The sequence below is a fragment of the Ptychodera flava genome, chromosome 17, assembly GCF_041260155.1.
Source record: "Ptychodera flava strain L36383 chromosome 17, AS_Pfla_20210202, whole genome shotgun sequence".
In the NCBI taxonomy this organism is placed as follows: Eukaryota; Metazoa; Hemichordata; class Enteropneusta; family Ptychoderidae; genus Ptychodera; species Ptychodera flava.
The window spans coordinates 20,737,165-20,763,970 of NC_091944.1; the positions used below are offsets into that span (position 1 = coordinate 20,737,165).

A 26,806-nucleotide genomic window follows, 5' to 3' on the forward strand; every position below is an offset into this window, starting at 1 on the left:
CATTGCCACCATGGAAAGGGGAGATCTAGCTAATCATCAGAATCATAGAGTTTATGGGGTCACGCCAGGTCACACAAAAAATAATGCACCACTACATGGCCATAATTTTACTTTAGTTAAACAATCAGAAATAATTTGTCTTCATTATTCTTCCTGGAATGAGGCAAAGAAATCAAAATAAATTATTATAAAATGAACATTATTATACGTCGTTAATTATAAATCCATAAAATAAATAAGTACCAGTGAATTATGTTTTAAATAAAACAAAAAAAAATTGTGCGCTACTGTTACTGCTTGTGATAAATATAATGGTACATTGGGTGATAAGGAGGATTGGGTTCGGATACCAGTAGAATTAATTTCAGCACATAAAATTAATTTGAAGTCATAAACTTAATTCGATAAATGCATAATAAGTTAGTAATATACTATATAACACTTATTTGGGATGACTGCATGAAACACAATTAAAAATGCTTGAAAAATTATTTCTAGTCTATGTAAAATTAATTCTAACACACTAAAATTAACGGAAAACATAATTTTGACCAAAACGGCCTCAATATAGATCTTTATTATTTTTTCTAGAATGAAGGCAGAGAAATTATAATTATTATTAGTAGTAGTATAGAACAAATGTTACTTAGAAATCCATAAAATAAATAAAAAAACAGTGAATTATGTTTTAACATTGACCCTCTCGAGGGTCTATGGTTTTAAATAAAAAACTGCAAATGGTTACAATGGCAACATAAAACGAAAATGAACATGGAGTTCTTGCTGTTATAAACACACTTAGGAGAGCATTTGCATAGTAACTGGGATTATTGCGGCACTTAAAAATTGATGAATTCCTTCAAACACCAGCATCCTGTGACTGCTCTACATCTCCCTTCAAATATACTCCAGTTGGCCATGTCATCACTGGTGATCTGAACTTGGTTGAACATCACCACCTTCGTAAGATATTATCTTGTGGACCCAAGTTCAGAGAACCTCGCAGGATCAACTGGAACCATAATTTTAAGATCATTATGGACTCAGTTGAAGATTATGCCAGGAAATGGGCTAAAAGGGAGGATGTAGAGTGGACACACTGTCAGAATGGGTCAAATCTGTGAGGAAAATAGTGCGTGGCCGTATTGGTCGACTAAGATCACATGTTTGCAGAAGACCCTATTCTGTATTTAAAGATCCTGATGCTGTTAAGTGTTTGAATGATATCCATGACAAATATGTTGTCGTCCCTGCTGATAAAGCGGCCAATAACATTGTATTTGTCTGTAAGAAGTATTATTTTGAATGTCTTATAGACGAACTTGGTGTAACTAAGACCTCAACCAACTCCACTTACAGACAATCAATGTTCAACAAATCTGAAATTTTGGCAAACCATAAGTCATTCATGGATAATTTTAATATTACAACAAAGGATGACCATAATAAGTTGCCTAGCTTATACTGGATACCAAAGCTCCACAAAACACCTTACAAAGCTAGGTTTATCGCAGGATCTTCAAAATGTTCAACAACAGAGTTATCGAAGATACTGACTTCTGTTCTTTGTACTATTAAATGGGGACTTCAATCATACTGTGATGTTGTCTTTTCTCGGAGTGGTATAAATCAAATGTGGATATTAAAAAATTCGAAGGAGCTCTTGGAAAATTTGAAATCAAGATCTGTTTCAAAAATAACATCTATTAAAACTTTCGATTTTTCCACATTGTATACCACAATACCACATGATAAATTGAAAGAATGCTTGAAAAACATCATCAACCAAGCATTTTTCTACAAAAACGGTTCACGCCGTTACAAATATGTAGTATTAGGGTATAATTCTACATATTTTGTTAAAAATACTACTAATGCTAAAGTGTTTTATACCGAGAAAGACATTATCAGTATGCTTGATTTCCTCATTGACAAAATATTTGTTGAATTAGGAGGACACATTTTCCAACAGTGTATAGGAATTCCCATGGGTACTAACTGTGCTCCCTTACTTGCCGACTTATTTCTGTTCTCATACGAGGCAGAATTTGTCCAGAACTTAATAAAACAGAAAAATGTCTCTGTAGCTAGAACTTTCAACCTAACATTTAGATACATAGACGATGCTATTTCATTGAATAACTCTGAATTCAGTGACTATCTCACTATGATCTATCCTCCAAAATTGGAGATTAAAGAAACTACGGAAACGGCCTCTTCTGCTTCATACCTGAACATTTACTTGAATTTTACTCTAATGGTCACCTTTGTACTAGGCTATATGACAAGAGAGATGATTTCAACTTTAGTATAATCAATTTTCCACACCTCGTCAGTAATATTCCACTCTCACCTGCTTATGGGGTATACATTTCCCAGCTTATTCGATATGCAAGAGCATGCAGTTCATATGGTGATTTTGTAGAGAGACATGGCCATCTCTCTTTCAAACTGTTAAATCAAGGTTACACCAGAGCAAGACTTGTCTCTACATTCAAACGCTTTTTGGCAGGTATCGCAAGCTGGTAGATAAATACAATATCTCTCTTCGACAAATGATCACTGATGGCATCGGTGACATTGGGCCTTAGTTAGTGACCACTACCTATCTGACTTACAGATTGATATATGGCGGGTGCCACATGTGGGGCAGGATGCGCTTACTATTTTCGAAACACCTGACATCACTTCTTGGTCTTTTGGCCAGAGGTCCATATATCTTTCTTTCATGAATTTGACTTTGTTTGTACCGTCTATTTACTGTCTGTTCTGTGCTGTTTTGTGTCTATGTTTACAACTATTGTCTTACAAATTTTGACCTAGTGTTATTGGATTATGGATTGGTATGATTGCGATTATTTTACTACGACCAGGTCGATGCTCCTGCTGGTAGACATATTGTCCCCGAGGGCATCATCCACCTGGTACTTGTACATGATAATGAAGGACTGTATAAGAGATATACCGGCTGGGACGTCGCCCGGGTTAACAAGGTCCCGACCAGCTACACGGGGCACAGTAGCTCAAAATCCGTGTGTCCCTCGGATTATCCTTCGGGATGTTACTAAGACATCATACGTGCAATCAGAGGGCAATTTTTATCACAGAAATGGAGAAAGCTACCAGACAATTAAACCATGCAAATTGCTACTGACGGACTGTTTAAAGTCATCTCCAGCTTGTGATTATACAGGTTCTATCACAAAGTGTGGTATTAAAAACTGCAAAACCTGTAGTATGCTCATCACTACAGAACAGTTCAGTAGTTGTTTGACAGGTAAGACCTATTCTACCAAATGTCTGGAACCTCTGAATTGCACAACAAAAAACGTAATCTATGGAATTGAGTGTTCATTGTGCGGGCTCATTTATGTTGGTGAAACAGGAAATAGCTTACGATCTAGAATGAACGGACATCGCAGTGGAGTGAATCGATCTTTGGATGTGCAACTTTATAAGCATTTTAACCAGGACGATCACTCCACTTTGTCTATGCGTGTCCGTATTCTTGAAAAAATATACCATCCAACCAACAGCCCCACACTTAGTTCACCATTCCGTAGACAGAGAGAATACCACTGGATTAGACAGTTAGGTACCGCAATGCCTTATGGTTGTAATGACAACATCAAAGATATAGGCAATCTCTCAAGTCCTGGTTGTTCAGAAGTGAATGTGATGGGCCTATTTGAGTCTTCTGTCCGTAGAAGACGTAGTCATGGACATAGGCGTTACCATCTGCCTAAATTGGATACATCAGCTACATCCAATTGCCATGACAAATTTCATGAACTGCTTCTTTTATTGCAGAAGCCTTTAGGTCTCCATCACATTCGTACTTCATTATTTGCTCTTTCCATCAAGGACTTGAGAAGGTTGCATGTCTATGCATTGGGATTGTCTTTGACAGATCCGAACAAACAACCATACAGACTGGTTAGTATTATTGCTGACATTGCACTATACAGACTATACAAGCCTGTTCGTGCTGAACCTATGACTGATGATCATCGTCATTTCATACATCTTCCATTTACTAACAAAGGAATTGATGCCATTAATATCAGCAATATACTACACAACAAAAAGGTTACATCAACTATACCTGTATACTTTAAGAACCAGTCTGTACCTATTCTGTCATATCAATACACCAAGACAATCTCCAACAAAATATTCATTACAATAAGGCATTGCGGCACTTAAAGGGCCTATGACATGCCCCATACAACCAAACGTAAAATCACTGTTTGGGTCTTGAAGTTAGCCTACATCACTGTCTTGCATTGCGTATCGTCCCCCTTGTCCAGATAAAACGCAAGTAAAAGTTACGGGTGGGCGTGTACCTCTAGCCCAATTCGTTCGACTTTTTTCGGCTTTTCGAAGTTGAGCCGACGACTTATCTTAATACGGGCAAACAGTCTTTCACACCTTCGCAATCTCATGTCCGTATGAGGCCAGGGCTTCCTTTGCTCAGAACGTACGCCAAGCTTGCAACGCACGAGAGAACATTGTAAGCATGGTCTTTCAGGAAACCACCAACTGTCACATGTCGCCTACGGCAGATCGCCTCGCCGATCGAGTAAATTAAAATGACAGAAATTAAAATGACTTGTAAGGCTATGTGATTAGGTGTACTATGCTTTCGTGCCAAATATACGAAATAAACATTACAAGAAGGATGACAGTCGATGTCTTATCGTCATTCATCGGGAAACATTTGTGCGGCAGGAAGCTTCCCGTCTCTACACAATCGTGAACGGTGAAGACGGCGATTCAAAATGGCGACCCGACAATGCGGCGACAAGCTTTCTTTGTTTTTCTTCATCAAAACATGTACAAAATAGGCCTAACACATCACTTTTTTCAGGATTCGTTTGCTCTGAAAATGCACGGGAACATGGGTCGATTGCACCATTTGTCTCGTGCTCCAAGGAAATGATAGTTCTGTCAAAGGTCGACGTCCAACACAGCTACACTCAGAGTGATAGTTTTCGGAAAGGGTATGTGAATTTCGCCCAAAGCCGTTTTCATAAATGACGAGCACTACGAATTCTTATTACCATACCATTTGAACCTTTTTGTATTTATCCTCAAACTGTTAACGCAACAGAAGTGGTATTTAGGGGGTCAAGTTGCAAATTTTTTGACCCCGTGTTGAGTGCGTAGTAATCGGACTGCTATCGCAGTGATCAAACGTCATATTTGGAAAGTGATTAGCGGCAAAATTTTGATAGTTTGAAACTTCAAAACCCCAATTTTCATTTTTGATGTGTTAAAAAACTGAATGTAAATATTTCCTGATAATTACATGTAGTTACGTTTAGTAGACGACATAACCATACTTCGATGTGTTTGGCGTTTACCTACCGGACATATGTTGCTTTCGGCACCTTTTATCGTATGGTCTAGCTATAAACTTGGCCAAATTTGTATAGCCCAAAATAGCTTTTACTAAACAAACTATCCAAAACAGGACAGCAGCATCACTTGACTTAATATGAGGTCATACAACTTGTAAAACGCTATCATTACGGAGCGAAGTGAGTCGGACGAACAGCATGTGATTGAATGTCCGAAACTGAGGTCGTCGGGAAAACTGTCACAGTGCACCGAGAGTATACTGTATAGTACTGCAGCTACAATATGCAATGCATTGAATCGAAAGACTCAGGCGCGGGATTGCTCTACTTTTATAAAACAAATCCAACCGTGAAAAGCTTAAACTAAGACTGATACTGTCTACTTCATACAAAGAAATGAAACGTAGCCTCATCGTACTTTCAATTCTGTCCCGAGCATTCTTATTGCTTTGTCCGCTCACGCTTTGTTCTTCAGAGTCAGAATCTGACTCTGATTTGGAACCACTCGTCCCGGATGCCTGGGGTTGCCTATGCGCCTTCAAGCTAATTCCCCTCGAAATCACTTTCTAAATCACTTTCTGAATTCTGGTCAAAACTGTCCCCGCTGGAAGCAACTTGATATTATGCAGCTGGACCGCCGGTGTGGCTTCCTTGCCAGTGTTTACTGGGCGTCTGTGAGCACTGTTTATATAGCTGACTTTATTTGTGGTCTAATTTATGCAAGAACCGCTAAATACACTTTAGTGACAATAGCGTGCCACAAATGACGTCAATTGTACATGTTGGTCAATATGCTAATGCCGCTGCCTGGCTCGGGTGCGAAGAGGCCCCCTGATCACCAGGCATGAAAAAGGAGTCAAATTTCGCCCTTCTCGCACGTCTTTCAGAACTGACACAATATGCAATCCATAGACAGGTCCCCTAGCTGAGTTTTTGAAGGGAAAAAATAAAAACTTTGGAAATAATGTCATAGGCCCTTTAAAAATTGATGAATTCCTTCAAACACCAGCATCCTGTGACTGCTCTACATCTCCCTTCAAATATACTCCAGTTGGCCATGTCATCACTGGTGATCTGAACTTGGTTGAACATCACCACCTTCGTAAGATATTATCTTGTGGACCCAAGTTCAGAGAACCTCGCAGGATCAACTGGAACCATAATTTTAAGATCATTATGGACTCAGTTGAAGATTATGCCAGGAAATGGCTAAAAGGGAGGATGTAGAGTTGGACACACTGTCAGAATGGGTCAAATCTGTGAGGAAAATAGTGCGTGGCCGTATTGGTCGACTAAGATCACATGTTTGCAGAAGACCCTATTCTGTATTTAAAGATCCTGATGCTGTTAAGTGTTTGAATGATATCCATGACAAATATGTTGTCGTCCCTGCTGATAAAGCTGCCAATAACATTGTATTTGTCTGTAAGAAGTATTATTTTGAATGTCTTATAGACAAACTTGGTGTAACTAAGACCTCAACCAACTCCACTTACAGACAATCAATGTTCAACAAATCTGAAATTTTGGCAAACCATAAGTCATTCATGGATAATTTTAATATTACAACAAAGGATGACCATAATAAGTTGCCTAGCTTATACTGGATACCAAAGCTCCACAAAATACCTTACAAAGCTAGGTTTATCGCAGGATCTTCAAAATGTTCAACAACAGAGTTATCGAAGATACTGACTTCTGTTCTTTGTACTGTTAAACGGGGACTTCAATCATACTGTGATGTTGTCTTTTCTCGGAGTGGTATAAATCAAATGTGGATATTAAAAAGTTCGAAGGAACTCTTGGAAAATTTGAAATCAAGATCTGTTTCAAAAATAACATCTATTAAAACTTTCGATTTTTCCACATTGTATACCACAATACCACATGATAAATTGAAAGAACGCTTGAAAAACATCATCAACCAAGCATTTTTCTACAAAAACGGTTCACGCCGTTACAAATATGTGGTATTAGGGTATAATTCTACATATTTTGTTAAAAATACAACTAATGCTAAAGTGTTTTATACCGAGAAAGACATTATCAGTATGCTTGATTTCCTCATTGACAACATATTTGTTGAATTTGGAGGACACATTTTCCAACAGTGTATAGGAATTCCCATGGGCACTAACTGTGCTCCCTTACTTGCCGACTTATTTCTGTTCTCATACGAGGCAGAATTTATCCAGAACCTTATCAAGCAGAAAAAGGTCTCTGTAGCTCGTACTTTCAACCTAACATTTAGATACATAGACGATGTTATTTCATTGAATAACTCTGAATTCAGTAAATATCTCGCTATGATTTATCCTCCAGAATTGGAGATTAAAGAAACTACAGAAACGGCCTCTTCTGCTTCATATCTGGACATTTTACTTGAATTTGACTCCAATGGTCACCTTTCTACTAGGCTATATGACAAGAGAGATGATTTCAACTTTAGTATAATTAATTTTCCACACCTCATCAGTAATATTCCACTCTCACCTGCTTATGGGGTATACATTTCCCAGCTTATACGATATGCAAGAGCATGCAGTTCATATGGTGATTTTGTAGAGAGACATGGCCATCTCCCTTTCAAACTGTTAAATCAAGGTTACACCAGAGCAAGACTTGTCTCTACATTCAAACGCTTTTTTGGCAGGTATCGCAAGCTGGTAGATAAATACAATATCTCTCTTCGACAAATGATCACTGATGGCATCGATGACATTGGGCCTTAGTTAGTGACCACTACCTATCTGACTTACAGATTGATATATGGCGGGGGGCACATATGGGGCAGGATGCGCTTACTATTTTCGAAACACCTGACATCACTTCTTGGTCTTTTGGCCAGAGGTCCATATATCTTTCTTTCATGAATTTGACTTTGTTTGTACCGTCTATTTACTGTCTGTTCTGTGCTGTTTTGTGTCTATGTTTACAACTATTGTCTTACAAATTTTGACCTAGTGTTATTGTATGGATTGGTATGATTGCGATTATTTTAATGGACTTAGGAAAAAAAATGAAATTTTAAAATGCAAATAGGTTACTATGGAAACACAAGGCAGTTAAAATGGATATCATATTTTGTCTTTATAACCCGAAATAACCCTTTGGTATAATATTTCTGTTGATTACTGGATTTTTACACTGGATATTTGGTCTTTCTAACCCAAAATATCCCTTTGATATAGCACATTCTGTTGATTCGTGGATTTTAGATGGAATCTTTGAAAAACTGGTAATTTTTACTCCAGAATGGTTGCCATGGAAACATCTCACATTAAAATGAGTGTGATTTTTTTTTTGTGCTAACCAGAAAAACCTTATTATGAATTTTACAACAATCAATAGTTCTTTAATAGGAATTAGGGAAAAAGTAACATTTTCAATCCCAGAATAGTTACCATGGCAACTCAAAACATTAAAATAAGTCTGATTTTTGTGTTCTCTGACCCGAACTCCCCCCGCTAGATAATTTTTATATCAATCAAAGTAACTTGTCATTGAATATCAGAAAAGCTGAAATTTTCAACCCTAAAATGGTGACCATGGAAACATGGGGCAGTGAAATCGATATTATATTAGGTCTTTTCGACCCAAAATACCTTTATGGTGAAATGTTCACAGAAATTGAACCTATTATTATTCGCGTTATTATTTCTATATAATACTTATATTATTATTATTATTATTATTATTATTATTATTATTATTATTATTATTATACCACCTTGGCACTGTGTATACATGCTTTGTTCATTAGGACACGTGCCAAAGGTCAGAATTAGAAGGTAATCGTTTGACACCTTATAACAAATTCATCAAGCTAACACTGCATGAAAACCCGATAATTCAGATAAATTAACGTTAATGAATTGCCTGTATTATAGTATAATACACGTGAATTCACATGAATCCACATGAATACAGGCTTGCTGAATACAAAAAATGGATTCTTGACTGTACTCATCTGTATATGCACTCTTCAGCTAAAATACAGGCAATAATCCATGTTAATACAGTAAGTATTATAAGGTTTTTATGCAGTGTAACCTTTTCATCAACTGTATTTTGATATGTGTACACGAGTTATGAGGTTGGCACAGATTGCTTTATAACAACGTTTACTGTAAATGTATTTCGTCTATTCGTCACTGAGTGTGATAGTGTCGTCACTTGCTCCATTACGTTGTCATGTGTTAAACCTCATATTATTGAATTGTTGACAGTTGAATTGGAAACAGCACATCATGGATCTGAAAAAACAAGATTTGTAAGCGAACTCGTATTTTTCATAAATTGAGATGTATGGTTTCCCAAACAATACTTTTAATGTTGTATATGCATTTGTTTTACCTGGCATCTCTTTGGTTTAGAGGTGTGGGATCTACATATTAGTCATATTAATCAGATATTTTTGTCATTTAAAAAGCATTGTGCGTATCATATCGGGTAGTAGCTATCACGCTCATACTGCCCCTTTATTTAAGAAACTTAGAATTCTTGATGTGTATAAACAATTCAAGCTTCAGGTCGCAATTTTCGTTTACGATGGTCTACATGATAAACGTCCCCATGAATTTCAAATTATACTTTTCCCCAAATGATCATATGTACAGTACTCGGTCCAAAGACAAAAATGTTCTCCACCCCCCTACATTCCGAAGCAATTTAGGACAAACTTCTATCAAATTTGTTGGTATTGTGGTATGGAACAGCATTCCAGAGGATCTTAAAAACATCACTTCCAGATTAAGATTCAAACGAGAGCTTACAAATTATTTACTGGAGTTGTATTTTTGTTTATTTTGTAACTCAGACCGTTTTCTCTCACAGATACTTTCTTTTTTTGTTGAAGTTTTGTGTTTTTATGTACTTTTCTAGCATCCATGCAAAAGACATCAAAGAAGATATGGAGGCTTCTTGATTAATTCATTAACTTTCTGAAATATCTGTCACTGTGATATATCGGAACAGTCGCCATTTTTAAAAACTATACATCAATCTTTCTTGAGTTTGGGGCTGAACTCGATTAGTGCCTAGGGCAACTATTTTTCGGTCCTTTTCTCATTGTAACGCTTCAATGTGTACCAAACAATTGTTTTTTTCAAAAGAGAATATGAGAAATAAATTATTATTATTATTATTAATATATTCTTTTACCACGGTAAAGGAGAGGACTCCATCGGGAAATGGAATCTTGTATTCAAACACAAACATTGCTTTGTCAGCATTGATATTTTCCATTAAACTCTTACTTTTCTTTTCAGGAAATCGAAGAATCATGACAGTATGTTTGACGATTATCCGACAATGTGCCCGAATTGAGAATAAGGAGAGATTCCTAGCACAAGATACGCAATTCTATGAGAGTATCTTCAAATTCCTGAGTATGGATTGAATGACTGCAAGAAGTCGGCATTTGTCTTTTTTTCTCATATGCACGATCACATTCAACACTTCCTCGCAGGGAAGATTATCGGGTCTGGTACGAATGACTTTTACCAGTTTGTATACAGCATATATGAATTCATCAATGATAAAGAACAAGTCATTGTCGGCAACTTCCTGGAGAAAATCGGCATGCCAAAATACTACATGAATTCCCTGAATACATGTGAGATAAACGAAACACAAACTGAGCACTTTACAACTATCATGAAAACACTGTACTCCTTTGCTCTCAAAAGTAAGGCATTTGCAAGGAAGCTCTGTGAGTTAAAAGTCATTGATTTGCTGAAGAGGATAATCAATATGAAGATGCAAAGGTAAGATAGGTCTATGTCCTTTATGCGAAATCGTATCTGATATAATTATGACAGCTGACATAAGTGGATATTACAGTATTAATTAGTCAGTTCCAAGTATAGAATGTAAATTGCAAGAAAATCTCATCGTAATAAATTCCCATTACGTCTTTTAGGATTGGAATTCAAAAGAAGCAATGAAGCGTAAGAACGTAAGAGGGGTGGCCAAAGAATTGAAAAAGTATGCACAGTGAAAATCACTAAGAAAAACTTGACGCATTGGCAAAATAAAGAAATATGCAGTGAAAAAGAAGAGGAAAAAACTGCAAAACGTCTTTACAAAATCTTCAATTAATATTAAAATAGCAGTGTACCAACTAGCACCATTAACCACAATGGTTTGACACGCCATTTGAAGTGATTCGTAAACATACTGATTCCAATAATACATAGACCTTCGCAGAATTTAATGAGACTTTATTAAATATGGAAAAGCAAATGACTGCAATCATATTTTGTCACAAAGTATTACTGTAATGCAGAAACATGAAATCAATTGATTTGAACACCACCAGATTTTATTTGCTAGCCTGTACTGGGTGTGAAGATGTGAAGCAGTATCTACTTACCGGGAACAACAAGATCAAAATATGCCTTAACAGTCTATAGTTCCAATGGACTTATGACAACAATATTTTTTCATTGACAAAAAGAAAGTTTTTTGTCCGTTCGCCGCTTCATGTAAGGCAAAATATCAGTAATACGGTTTTATCACATTTGTTCGGACAAAATCCACGGAATTCTCTTTCATATTCATACCTGGTGGGACAAATACAAGAAATACTATCGTTTATTCCTGCACATTTCTAAAAGAAATTGTTTTACAGCTCTGTCTATACTATGTGAATTGTCTTTGTGAGCAGCGAAAACACGTTGTAGAAAAACCCCACAATCAATGTTTTTCTTTTGTGAGGTCATCTCCTTCTGATCAGTGGTTTGGAGCGTCTATCACAATATATGTATCTTTCATTCTAGGAATTGGCGGTTAGTCTATTATTGGCTTGTTCACAATACGAAGAGAACATCGTCTATTACGTCAGAAGTGGTATTCGAAAGCACCTGGTTACATTTGCGATGTCTTCCGATGAGACAACGGAAGTCAGGCAGAATGCATGGATGACACTCTCTTATATGTATCATTCCAAGGGCATTGGGAAAAAAAGACATCAAAGAAGATGGAGTTCCTGAAATGACCATTGACAACCAGTATTTTTTATCTATGTTATATCGCAACTGTGATTATTCAGTGAAAGGGAAAATTGGTGACCTGCTCGCAGCCATAGATGTTCCAAGGATGATGCTAGAAGCGTTTCCCCAGCTTATAACACACCCTGGTGCACTTGCGCCATCCACTGAAGAGTCGAGAATGATAACACTGATGTCATCAAATTTTTGGAACTATACCGATGACAGTGAGGCATTTACTAACAGCCTTTGCCAAAATGGGATGGTGAAAATCTTTGTGCATAATATATTGAAGGAAAAGCATATTATCGAGCAGTTCAGGACTACTCCAGTGAGTAACTTCAAACCACTTGCAGAATAAGTATCGATCTAAACATACATTTACATATATTGTAATTTAATTTCTGCTATGGCATGTTGGCCTTTATGTCATAAACATTAGATAAATTGAAGTGATAATGTTAATAAGATAATTGTTTTCATCGGATTCTTACAGCTATTTATCTTAATACCTCAACGTTACTTTCATTGTGATTACTTCCTTATTTCCTTGTTAAAACGCACGATTATTTCTAGTTTTACTTTGAGTGTTCAAATTTGTTCAAAATTGAGGAGCCATTTTGAAATCTTTACTTGCAATAGACAGTGTTGAATAATTACTGGCGATATAACACAGATATAATTATTGTAATTTTCTCTTACATGAATCGTTTTTAACTCTTACAGAACGTGACAAAGTTGATAGAAGCACTAGTGAGCACACTTACCAACTGTTCCAGATTCACCAGTAATCACGATCAATTAAGTCGAGAAGAGATCATACCTCACCTTGAAGTATATGGCAGCAATACATTCATCCAAATCGGCATAATATTGGCGAACGCTCACCTGAGTGACAATGAAGACACATTCACAAATCGACTGACCCCTCAAAAAGGCGCAAGTTTAAAATTTCTCATCCAGAGGTTGAGTGAAGCCCTGCACAGTGATGACAAAAGAGGTGGTCATGATAATATTAGCTTTTCTGCTCTGGAGCTAGCAGAAGGACTGTACAGGTTATCATTAAATGATAGCAATAAGGTATTCTCGTCTACGAAGGTATAATTCCGCTCATACTGATCATGATAGCCTCAGGAACAGCAAGTGAACAAAAAGCAGGTGCCTTACTGTTGCATCAGCTGGCATTCAATGCCGAAAATCGCAGAGAAATAAATGCAAATGAAACGTTGGTGACCACATTGTCGAAACTTAAGGAAAGTTCAGTCGGAGATGTCTCACAAACAGCTAAGAATGCCTTATTCCAGTTGGAGAAGGACTATGGCTCAATACGCGAAAAATTGGAGATAAAGAAAAAACAGAGAGATGTACTGGTTCGTCGAAAAAGTACACTTAATTACGAGAGTAAGTGTATGAACAAGTATATCGTGTGTTTATGCAAATATGGGAGTTTATTTGCAAGAGCATTTGACCACTCGCCCTTCTTACGTCGGGCGAGTGGTCTCCTGCTTACAGGCAAAGGAATTTCATGTTGTAGTCCGTACTATTCTATTACACAATCCTACCCCTAAAACAATATTTATTGTGATCTGAACTTAAACTTATTACAATAGAACGCAACCAAAACCCAAAGTTACATTTCATGGCGAGTTTTGCACACATAGATAAGTACACGTGAAAACATAGGTTGCATTCACGAATGCAAAAACACCGTGCGAACGTTGTGCTGGATTATGCGAACTCAGTAAAATGAACAACCTTAATTCAATATTTTACTGAAGTAAAATCACGTTCTTCGCTTTAATGTTGTCGATGAGGATAATGAATTTCGTCTAGGTGCTCGAATGTTCAAATAATCATTTCATCATAACAGTTTACAAAGTTAGCATGATAAATGCGCATGTGCTAAATGCACGAGACAAAACGATAAGGCTGGGCAAATTTGAAACTTTGTTTGACGTCAGCGCGCGGTTTAGCTGTAAATCGTTAAAAACAAAAAAATATGCAAATAAGGTTAAACTGTGTCATATGACATCACATGTCTGTTCATCCCTTCGTCTGCTGCTCAGTACCTCACGTGCACCTCGCTCGCAAGGTATATTCAACTTTGCGGGTCCTCGTGACAAGAACGTTTTGTCGATAGATTTTTTCGGGTGTCTGTGGGTAAGTTCTTTTGAAGATGGCAGAAGAGGTTCGCCAACAACAACGGGAGATTGCAACTTGCCGAGTTATTCAAAATGAAAAGGTTGCAATAGACTGGTACGCCTTTGACGTTGGTCTGTCTTGCAGCTTCGGTGCTGGGGCTGGTCCGCGCCAGTCAACACAAACATGGCCGATTCAAAACAAAAATAGCTAAAGACGCCAAAACGTCGTGCTACAGTCTGATAAAAGTGGTGACGGCGACAGAATAGAGGTGAGTCCAGAGCTGGCTATTGCAAAAACATGTGATCGATTCCAGAAGTATTACATTCTACTCGATGTACATTTGAAACCGCACGACATTGTGACATTAACAACACAGAACTGTAATGGCAAGATCATGGAAGATGCCTTGCTCAGCACATGGAGCAGCAACTTCGAGTAAATGCAATGAAGTATTCAGATAAAATTGCCGCTGATAGCGTCTCTAGAGAGGAATCGTTTATATAACGGCATCAACATACTTGTTAGGACGATAGACGAATTTTCAAAGAACTGTATTTATTACTAACACAAATTTGGTGATGTCGAATACAACTGCTCGTACGTATGCATGTCATCGATGCAAAAAACATACAGTTTACCGTGCATCCTGCATGAAAGTCTGCAGTCTTCTAAAACTTGGAAGTCCGCCTCATTGAGTGTTCTAACATCCTTGTTAACACTGACAATGACACGAAAATGACGTCTGCTCGATAACATATCGATAAACTCGATAAAACTAAAAACTACAACAACACAGAAAATTCGAGAAAAACATGGCAAAAGTTCCCTCATCTCGCGAAACACGTCTCATTGAAATCACAGATCCTACAATCTGCCAGAGAGGGTGCTGCACTTAACTTTCGTCGCTCCATCTTCCCCTCCGTGACTAAATGGTTTGGTCACCTCATGTTTACTTATAGAATCAGCTTCCAAAGGGCACGCTTTGGTGATAGGTCTGAAGAAAGTACAGCCTTGACTTAAAACCTTCACCGTACAAACACACCCATCCCTTCCAGCGTAAACCTCCTCAATTCGACCTAGAGGCCAATGTCCCCGTGGATTTGCTGGGTCGACTAATGTAACGATGTCGTTGACCTTCACATTTCCATGTTGAGTCCACCACTTTCCTCGGTTCTGGAGTAGAGACAGGTATTCACGATTCCATCTCTTCCAAATTGGTTTACTAGGTCCTGAACGAAGCACCATCGATGTTTTGGACTGCAAGCCACTTCATCTACCACCCTTGACCATACAGAAAATTGTTTGGGGTCAACACAGGTTCATCTGTGGGGTCGTTACTGCAATATGTTAGAGGTCTTGAGTTTATCAATCCCTCAACCTCTACTATGGCTGTATGTAACTCCTCATCTGTCACTTGTGCATCCCCGAGAATTGCTTTCAGTGCAACTTTGGCCGACTTGATCAGGGCCTCAAACAATCCACCATGATGTGACTCAGACTATACCTTTGTTGGCAGCACTATCAACAATTTTGAATTGATCCATGGCACAAATCAGCTCACCAAGTTCTCTGTTTGCACCAACAAAGTTTGTGCCATTATCCGAGATAACTTCTTCTGGTTTCCCCCGTTTTGCCACCATTCTTTAAAAGGCATTGAGAAAACTGTCAGTGTCCATGGAATAGGTGAGCTCCAAATGGACTGCTCTTGACGTAATACATGTAAAGAGACATATATCTCTTCACAATGACTCTTCTGGTCAACTTTGTGTAGAAAGGTCCAGCATAGTTAACTCCAGACTTTGCGAATGCTCGAACTGGCACGGTGATCCTGTGAGATGGTAGTGGAGCCATGATTTGTTCTGCTACCTTTTTATGCCATCTACGGCAAAGTCTGCAGTCTTATTGAACTTTCTTGACCTCTTCTCTACCATGAACTATCCAGTATCTTTGTCTGGTCTCTGACAGGACAGCATTTACTCCTTTACTGTGCCGGCCAACTTTGATGTGATAGTGTCGCACTATCAGCGTAGCAATATGATTGCGACATGGCACCAACAGCGGGTGTTTGGCATCATACGGCAGACTGGATCTTTGAAGGCGTCCACCAACTCTTAGAATTCCGTCACTGTCCAAAAAAGGTGACAAGGATTTCAGCGGTCTGGTTCTTGTCAGACGCCCTACTTTCAGATCTCTGATGGTATCTGCAAATCTCTCCATCTGGATATACTTGAGTATCTGCTTTTCAGCCTCTTGAAGTTCACATACTTCCAAATAGGGCTGTACATCTACTCACTTACCAGTGCGTCTTGCTTTAATCAGACTGATAAAGCGCAGCACCCATGCTGTTGTCCTGACGAATCTAGTCCAGATAGAAAACCTGTTGGCGTCAATGGGAAACTTATGCTCTGATGTAGCGGGCCCAGCTGGTGTGTTGACAGTCTGAGCACAGGCTTGAGACATATCTTTTAGAGCTCTCCCCGAATGACTAAATTCAGTGACAGGGTTTTGTGGCCAATCGTGCTCCCCTCCGTAAAGGAACTCTGGACCATTTATCCATGAACTTCCTGCTATTAGCTCATGTACCCCGATGCCGCGGGTGGCTTGGTCTGCTGGGTTGACTTTGCCTGGCACATGGTTCCACTGCGATGGGTGTGTTTTACTCTGAATCTCTGCAACTCGATGAGCAACGAAGGGTTTGTATTTCCTAGATTGGCCATGAACCCAATGTACTACATCCATACTATCTGACCAAAAGGTATGTTGAGACAGCGGTCTCTCTAGAACACAGGAGACTTTGTCTGCTATACGAAGACCAAGTAAGGCCGCCATTAACTCTAGCCTCGGTATGCTAACTGCCTTAAGTGGTGCAACTCTTGCTCTTGCGATGACAAATCTGACTGCAACTCTTCCATCTTCATTTACGCTTCTCATGTATGTCACAGCTGCATATGCAAGGCTGAAAGCATCTGTGAACGTATGCAGTGACACATTTACTGATGGATGGTCTTGATAACACTGGGTATCTTCATCTTGGAAACCTGCGGTAATTCGAGACACTACTCCGCATACGGTCGGACAGATTTGTGGAAATTCTTCATCCATCCAAGCCCCTGGATCCATGCTTCTTGCAAGATCATCTTAGCTCTCTAATTATGAATGGTGCCAGGAACTGCAATGGATCAAACAAGGTCGCAACTCTACTCAGGGGAGCTCTCTTGGTGTAGATTGAAACATTCTGTGCGGTTAATTCGAATCCAAATGTATCTGTTGCCGCGTCCCATTTCCGAGTGTCTTTATGCTCAGGAGTTCTGATTCTTTCACCTTTACTCCTGTAGCACACTCGTCTTTTGGGATGCCCTCCAGAACTGCAGTGCTGTTACTACACCAATGTCGAACTTGAAACCCAGCTGGTGCTAAGAGACCAGATAGCTGGTCACGAGCCTGGATGGCTACGTTATCGTTGTCTTGTGAGTCCATTACATCATCCATATACATACTTTCAGTGCATATAGTTGCTGCCAATGGGAACTTTTCTTGATTGCTCTCTGTATGTGTACGTATTACATACTGAGCTCAGTACAGAGAGGCACAATCACCAAACGTCAGATGGGCTGCCTGATACACTGTAACTGGTCTTGACGTATCTAGGTCTCTCCACAGGATTCTATGGTATGGACGATCCTCCTTTGCCATAACTATTTGTGAGAACATCTCTTTGATATCCCCAACAATTGCAATCCTTCGTCGGCGGAAACGTAGTAGAACATCTACCACGTCTAATTGCAATTTTGGACCTGGTAACATCACATCATTGAGAGACACTCCTTCAGTTCTGGCAGCTGAGTCGTAAACTATCCTTACTTTTGTAGTGGCTTTGTCTTCACGCACTACCGGGAAATGTGGTAGGTACCAACCAGGTCCAGTCTCTTCTGTACTATCAACCGTTTCAAAGTACCCCTTTTTGATGTTGGCCTGCATCACCTCCCTGTAACGTGTTGCCAAGGTGGGTTTCTTTGACAGAGTTCTTTCTAAACTCAACAGTCTATTTCCTGCTGCTTTACGGTTGTCAGGCAACTCTGGACGTTCATCTGTCCACGGTATGCCAATTTCATAGCGATTACCGACCAGCTTCAGCGATCCAGCAGTTTTGCTCACAGCGAGACGCTCTTCAGGTGTACGAACGTTTCTTTTCTTACTCTCCCACGAATCTAAATTCCACATGTTACGTAGAGCTTCATTTAAGCTGACATCTTATTCTGACTGTGAATGGAAAGAACTAACATGTGAAGTGTGGTCAGGACTCCTCCTTTATGGTATACACCAATGCAAGTCCATCCGAGCGGTGTTTTCGGGCAACGGCTCTCCTGGGCATCCTGCTCGTTCCTCAAGGGAGAGTGTTAACTCCGGGTGATCTGCCCCAAGAGAATATCTTACGACCAGGGATTTTAGGAAAGTCAATTCCTTTCAAATGTGACCATTCCCTCCCATGTCTCTCCAGTTTGGAATGCTTAGGTTGTCACACATAGAGTTCGTGGTTAAAGCTACAATTATCTGTCTAACTCGCCCATCTAGAGACTAAATGGTGACAGCTACAAGGCCAATATTAAACATGTGCCTTGATTTAACAAGGTCGACACCCTGCTCATTGTCTTCTACCTGTAATCCTAACACAGTAGCAATATCTTTTTCTAATGTACGTGGAGTAAGATCGGTCATAAAAAAGAAAGGTATTTACTTCATTCTTGTCACCAACCCTTCCGATGATGAAAACAGGGATAAGTCGGAGGGCAACCTTGGTTGGAATAACCTTTCTGTCCTTGGACACTCCAAAGGCATTGTTAGCTGTGTCGGTTGCAATCTCTGTCACTGGCTCAGACTTATGAAGGTGTCTATGATGAGTTTTCACACAGCCGTCGATTCTGCACCTCAAAACAAAGCACACTTTCTTCCGTGATGCCCAACTTTTAGACAGCAATAACACAGTCCATTCTCTTTAGCAAATTTCCAATGCTCATCGACTGAGAACGAATTCCACTGTCTGCACTGGACGATGTGGTGTGCTTCTTTGCACAGTGGGCAACTTAGTTTCGTGGTTGAGTCTAATGCTGGGTCTTTGCTTTGACTGGTGGGGCTGACTTGAGATGCCTTAGGGCTTTTGGATGAAGTCTCACTAGCATGTGTATCACTGCATTGTGATCTCCTGGTGCTGGATGACTTTGCTGACTCTGTATAAGACCTCTTGGCTTTCTCTTTGATTTCTGCCAACTCCAGTCGAACACAGAATTGTCGGTTTAACCAGTTAACAAATATAGATAAACCATCCTCTCTCAATTTAGGACAACTGTCGTAGTATTGTAGCACCAAAGATTCCGGAATTTTCTGAAGGACCAGAGTGTAAAGGGTAGATGGACCAATCAACTCTGATTCACGACCTGAGTCTGCCAGTTTTGCTACCAAGTCACAAAGACGATTGGCTACATCCTCTAAACCCTTCAGATCATCTTTTTTAAGGTAGACTGTGCAATTAACGCATCGAGTTGATGTTGAAATTGCCGCTTTTCACCACCATAGCGTTGATCAAGCTTGGTCAATGCCATCTGATACTGATGATCATTATATCCTAGTCTGCTGACTAACTGCAAGGCTCGGCCACTCAAAGAACTTTTCAACATGACCATCTTAAAATGGACAGGTACTTGCGCTTGATTTATGAATATCTCATTACTGTTCACGCCGGTCCTGATACTGTTCCTTTTCACCACAGAATCTTGGTAAAGATGGTTTTGCTATTCCCTGGAAAAAATGTGTACATACTCTGAGCTTTCCTTTGATGTGTCAATATGTTGAGTATCATACTTCACCTTCGGTTCAGTGAAAAGTGATTCTAGGTGTTTTGCGATGGGGGAATCAAAGTGTGCAGAAGTTCTAGGAGTCTCTGTTTTGACTTTGATTCATGAAGTCCCCTCCTTCATCGCCTAATTGGTTGATAGTCCTGGTTTGAATGATGGAGCAATGTACTGATTATTACTCAAACCATCCCATAATTCTGCTTCCAGGGCCACTCTGTGTGCTTCGTCCTGTTCTTTCTGCAGCTGCAGCTTATGCTCTGCCTGACGTAAATTCTCCTCTTCTGCTCTCAAATTACACTCTTCTTCGTATCGCTTCTTTTCTTGTTTGACACATAACGTTGCTATTTCTGCTTGTATCTTAGCTGCTGCTGATTTCACAGAGGCATGTGAGGAAACATATTTGTGATCACTGATACTCTCATCCTCTTGTTTCACCTCAAATTCTGAATTTTGGGGCAATAATGTTTGTCAGAGTATTTCTGTTCTTTGTTTCTGAAAGCGTAGTTTGTGATTGACACTCCAGTTTCCTCTCTGCAGCAGGGGATCCAACTGTTGAAGATGTCTCCTTGTCTCTTGCATACAGGTGTTCAACAGTTTTGTCTTGATAATCCTCAACCTGTGCCTTTGTAACGGTGAAGTGTTGAGTGACTTTAAACTTTTCCTCTTCAGGGTACTCTGAATTTAAAAAATTCGAAGTCTCAGCAAGGTGCACCAAATCACATGCAAGCCTCTCTAGATCTACCAATGATCTCTCAAGTCGTGCATTGACTTTCTCTAATGTTATTCGACTTCCACAATCTTTAATCAGCCTGTCGGCCTTTTCACAATTACGGTTGATGTCCACTAACATCAGGCCACGTTCCTTAATTAATCTATATCAGTGTGTTACTAATTTATCTTCTTGTTCAACGTCGTCGCCCAAGTCATAATCAGCGAGGTAAGCAGGCATTTGTCGACTACGTTCTGATCGTTGTAATGTCTATCTCAGTTGTCCGCATGTTCACTGATATCTGTGGTTAAACGTTGATCAGGCGCACTATACACACAGCAGCTGTACGTTGAAATGAACGGTGGCTGATACGTGTGAAAACGTCTGTAATTGACGAGTTCTAATTCGATGTACGATGTTTACCTGCAGTTCGCTTCAATCAGGTTCGAAGGACCAATTTTGTGTTAGGACGATAGACGAATTTTCAAAGAACTGTACCCGTATTTATTACTAGCACAAATTTCGGTGACATCGAATACAACTACTCGTACATGTGATCAATGCAAAAAAACATACAGTTTACCGTGCATCCTGCATGAAAGTCTGCAGTCTTCTAAAACTTGGAAGTTTGCATCATTGAGAGTGTTCTAAACGTCCTTGTAAACACTGACAATGACATCAAAATGACGTCTGCTCGATAACAAATCGATAAACTCGAAAAAACTACAACAACACAGAAAATTCAAGAAAAACATGGCAAAAGTTCCTCATCTCGCAAAAACACGTCTCATTGAAATCACAGATCCTACAATCCACCAGAGAGGGCGCTGCACTTAGCTATCGTCGCTCCATCAACGTACTTGCCCAAAATTGATTCGGTTTTTGAGCATATAAGAGTTTAGAAAGAGTCACACAAGCCGTAGTTGATCGTTTCGGTAGACTTTCCTTGAAATGTGTGCCCATCAAGACGTATGTCAGCACTCCTGAAGTCACATTGGAGGAACTACTATAATCAGCATTAGCCAATGTGGATGAATTGATCTTACCCACAGACACCCGAAATAAAATCTTAGATAAACGTCGTAAGCTAAAGGCATGCATAGAACAGTGTTCGTCGCACATACTTCTTTATGATCAAGAACTTGAAGTGTGGTGAATCAGAGTGCAGTATCTGTTGACCATTCAGAATGACGGGTGATTTGAAGAACGTCCATGCTATTCAAGGTTAGTAAAATATGTGTATGTGCATTTTCGCAATACCGCGATGTCAGTCAGTAAAATGCGCTGATAAATATGACCACATTATTACAAGATGCTTCGCTGAACCCTGCTGAATGAAATAGTTCCCGATTATGTTGTGTAAGCTTATGAGCTTTATGCGCTACCAAATTGATTGAGAAGTGGATATGTTAGAGCACAACCACTCCAAAAGGCACTTCAGATTCTGCAATTTTGACATCATGACTTAAGAAAGATGTTCACGTTTTCCTGTTTTTGTCGGCTTAATCTTTGACCCACATTGACACATTGCAAGTAGTTGCCTCACCTGAACCACTGGTACTGAAGCATACGGCAAGTTGACTACAAAGTTGCATATTCCCAAAACATCAAATACCGTAAAATGTTTTACAGAATTAGGTAATTGGAGACAATGATATGATTAAAGCTGCAAGCAGCGTTGGCGGGGCCCAAGCGGTTGCCATGGTTGAAAGTACTTGTACCGATGATACTATGTGCAAATTTTGAGCTTCTATATGTCTCATGTGTAGAGAAATCTTTAGACTAGCTGTTAGACTAGTTGTTAACACATGTGAAAATACATTTAAACGCTCACGCATTTCAAATCTCATTTAAAATGATTTTGAAAAGTATGCTTGATAGAGAGAGAGAGAGGGGGCGAACCAGTATTTTAAGTCAAATTGATGTACACCATCATAGCTAACTTTGTAAATGTACCATGTGTCCTATGTGTTGACAAATCCTTGTGGTTGCTATACATGAAAATTTCGTGTCAAAGATCGTTTTCCCATTTCCCATTTACGTGATTTGAAAAGTGTGTGTCATAGACAAACAGGAAACAGCATTGCAATAAATTTCCACTGATTGTGTGGTCACTTGTCAGCCATACAGACTGATGTGATGACAAGAAACATAAAGTTTGTTTCTCATCCTCGCGCTCGTCAATTCAGATCCACTGCATCAACATTTTTTCTCTCATGAGGAAATAAATAACAGAAAACTGCAAAAAATACACAACGATAGAACTGTTGCTGTACAAAAATAATAAAGCAACACTGCTGTGCATTTATCTCTGCGTGCATTTGTATGTTGTTGTCATTTTTTTCCACGTTGTTGATTGAAGAATAGAAAAGAAACCCGCGTCATCACATAAGTGTAGGATACGTGTACGAAACAAACGTTTTATTTTTCTTGGCGTAATAGTTGTTTTGCTGACCTTTACACTATGAATTTAAAAATGTTGGGGTACAACAAAGAGGTGTTCTTTCAAAACCTGAAAATTCCAGATATTAAACTGAAAAAAGTTACTGGCAAAAACCAAAGTATGGAATTGTCACTCAGAAAACAAAGGCTGAACATCTTGATAAAAGGTGACACTACTACAGAGAAATAAGATGATTTATTTCTCGAAACAGTCCTTCACAACATGCTTTTCAAACACCGGAAAGCAGGCACCAATATCGACCCGAATCTATTAAAAAGTCCATGAAAAATCGACACAAAACCAAAAGTTCGGATAATCGATTTAAATGCCTAAAACCAATAATCGTTGTCAGATTAGTACAACATTTACTGTTAACATAACGAGCACTAGCAACGCTCAAAATATGCCCTAAAACAAATATCCCGTCAATGTTTTTGATGTCTTTTTACGCATTTCCGCCGACTTGAAAACTTCGAGGGAGAAATCTACTTGTAAAACGGTCGATCGATCTTCATTGCAGTCCGCTTCAACAGGAGATGCACATGTACATTTTACAAACAGCTGTTGATGTACCCCTTTACGATAGGTAATCTGATTTGTACTGACACTTTTGTATGACATTTACGTTTTTACTGCTGCTTCATTGCGAACAAAGACAGGGCACAACGCGCCTTATTTTCGAGCAGGCGATTTATGTTTGTTTTTCAGATTTCGTCCAAAATCCTACCCCCATGCGAACGGCAAACAAAGAATTTATCACCTGTTTAGACCTAGAACCAAGAGCGTCGGGGTCCAGACACTTCGCACCAAAACCAGTTTGCCCCACACAACTTCGTCCCAAAACCATTTCGTCCCAAAACCACCTCGTCCCAGGTACTACTTCGCCCCAAGTACCGCATCGTACTATTAAAACCACTTCGCCCAAAGTATAGTACCGTCAACTCGTCCTGAAACAACGATGTTACGACGTATCATAAGGTTATTTTTACCTGCAACTTGGAAGCATTAATGTGTTAGGACATTTTGGCTACCACGAACCATTTATTGATGCATGAAACCATAAACGATAGAATAAGAAATAGAAACACAGGCGCTTGGCACATTGCTGGGATAATAATCGTATTTTAATGTAGAATGTCTATATACGACTTGATTATTCAATAAAAGAATCACCGTACGCGATATTAGTGTAGGCCTATAGGCCTACATATTGACTGGCATTGTACCTATGGCTGCCTGGCTCGGGCCCAGCGAACGCACTGCATAATCATCAATGTGTAGAATGTCTACATGACTTAATTATTTAATAAAGAATAACGGTACGTGATATTACTGTACATGTCGGCTAGCTTAACCGAGCGGCTGTAGAGCTCTGCAGGGCTTGGGCCCGGCTTTGGCCCGTTGTCCACTGCTGCACAGACAGGAAGGGAAGGTGTGAAAGCTTTTCACCGCCTGATTTCATAAATCAGCGAAATTCACGAACTCTGAGCGTTTCCGGTGATAAAAACTGGTCAACGGTCAGATGGTTGCATAAAAAATCGATCGACTGGCCTCTTTTGCCTAAAATCATACCTTACCCTATGCTACTGGCGAGAAATCGTCCTGAAATCGGCTGGGCACACCAACCCAGCGCCGGCCATTTTGAATAAGCTGCATGCAATGTACGCGTCCAATGAGAGAAGAGCAATGACGTCATCTGCCAAGGGTTCTATGCACTGGCGCATACATTGCATGCAGCTTATTCAAAATGGCCGGCGCTGGGTTGGTGTGCCCAGCCGATTTCAGGACGATTTCTCGCCAGTAGCATAGGGTAAGGTACGATTTTAGGCAAAAGAGGCCAGTCGATCGATTTTTTATGCAACCATCTGACCGTTGACCAGTTTTTATCACCGGAAACGCTCAGAGTTCGTGAATTTCGCTGATTTATGAAATCGGGCAGTGAAAAGCTTTCAGACCTTCCCTCCCTGTCTGTGCAGCAGTGGACAACGGGCCCTGCAAGCCGGGCCCAAGCCCTGCAGAGCTCTACAGCCGCTCGGTTAAGCTAGCCGACATGTACAGTAATATCACGTACCGTTATTCTTTAATAAATAATCAAGTCATGTAGACATTCTACACATTGATGATTATGCAGTGCGTTCGCCGGGCCCGAGCCAGGCAGCCATAGCCATTCGCCAGGCAACATGTAGGCCTATAGGCCTACACTAATATCGCGTACGGTGATTCTTTTATTTAATAATCAAGTTCAATATAGACATTCTACATATTAAATACGATTATTATCCCAGCAATGTGCCAAGCGCCTGTGAATAGAAACACGCAAATGCTACAACTCAGGTGCCTTGCGCGGAATTACACGATGTCAATTTCGCGAAATGCGTACACTTTCAAGATTTCAGTCCCAGGATGACAGAAAGGTGGGTTATTTTCAGCTTACCATGTAGCGATACATTTCGGGCAAAAGTGGTTGGGGACATGACTTTTTGGGCGAAGTGGTTTTGGTACGAGGTTGTATGGTGCGAAGTGGTTTTGGTGCGAAACGGTATGGGACGAGATGGTATGGTGCGAAGTGGTTTGGTGCGAAGTGTCTGGGAACCAGAGCGTCTAGCTTTGATTAACCATTTTACCGATAGGCCGTGAGTGACAGCAGCCATTTTAAACCTAGTTTCCTACCCAACTGACAGCAATAAATAAACTATTTGTAGTTGGTAATTGCAGCTGCCTGCTGGCCGCATCGTAGACTTGGTTCAAATATATGATTTGTGAATGTTTTAGTGGGGTGAAGGCGATGTGAGACGCCTGAGTGTGGTGAACGCGATAGGCGGGGTGAGCGCTATACAAAGAAGTTTATCCCGGAATCCTGAGGACATTGCGACATTGCACTTTTATATGATATCCGATATTTACGGCTACTAGACTATACAAGTTAGATTTGCTCGGCTAGATCTATAAGGTGGTGAAAACTCCGGTATATATATCGGATATTTACCCTCGATTTGACAAAATCCAGTATCACCTAGTATCGAAGTTAGAGTCAGGCCTTTGAAGTCGGGCTTGAGCAGAACAGTAAGGTGGTGAAATGTACGATATATATCGAATATTTACCCGCGATTTGACAAAATCTAGTATCGCCTAGTATCGAAGCTAGAGTCAGTCCTTGGAAGTCGGGTTTGACCAGAACTGTAAGGTGGTGAAATCTCCAATATATTTACCTCGATTTGACGAAATCTAGTATTGTCTAGCATCGAAGCTAGAGTCAGTCCTTTGAAGTCGGGTTTTGCAAGACATTTAATGTGCTGAAATCTCCGATA

General features: G+C 39.7%; 1 protein-coding gene across 1 annotated transcript; it reads right to left on the reverse strand.

Moving 5' to 3' along the window:
• Positions 1–18,070: 18,070 nt before the first annotated feature.
• Positions 18,071–18,718, reverse strand: LOC139116332 (uncharacterized). The gene has a single exon (XM_070678965.1). It carries the CDS (start codon positions 18,716–18,718, stop codon positions 18,071–18,073), a length of 648 nt encoding a protein of 215 aa, XP_070535066.1.
• Positions 18,719–26,806: the final 8,088 nt, after the last annotated feature.

Bases quoted from the DNA above. Each gene is read 5' to 3' on its own strand.
- LOC139116332 (XM_070678965.1), bottom strand. From the start codon at position 18,718: ATGTGGAATTTAGATTCGTGGGAGAGTAAGAAAAGAAACGTTCGTACA.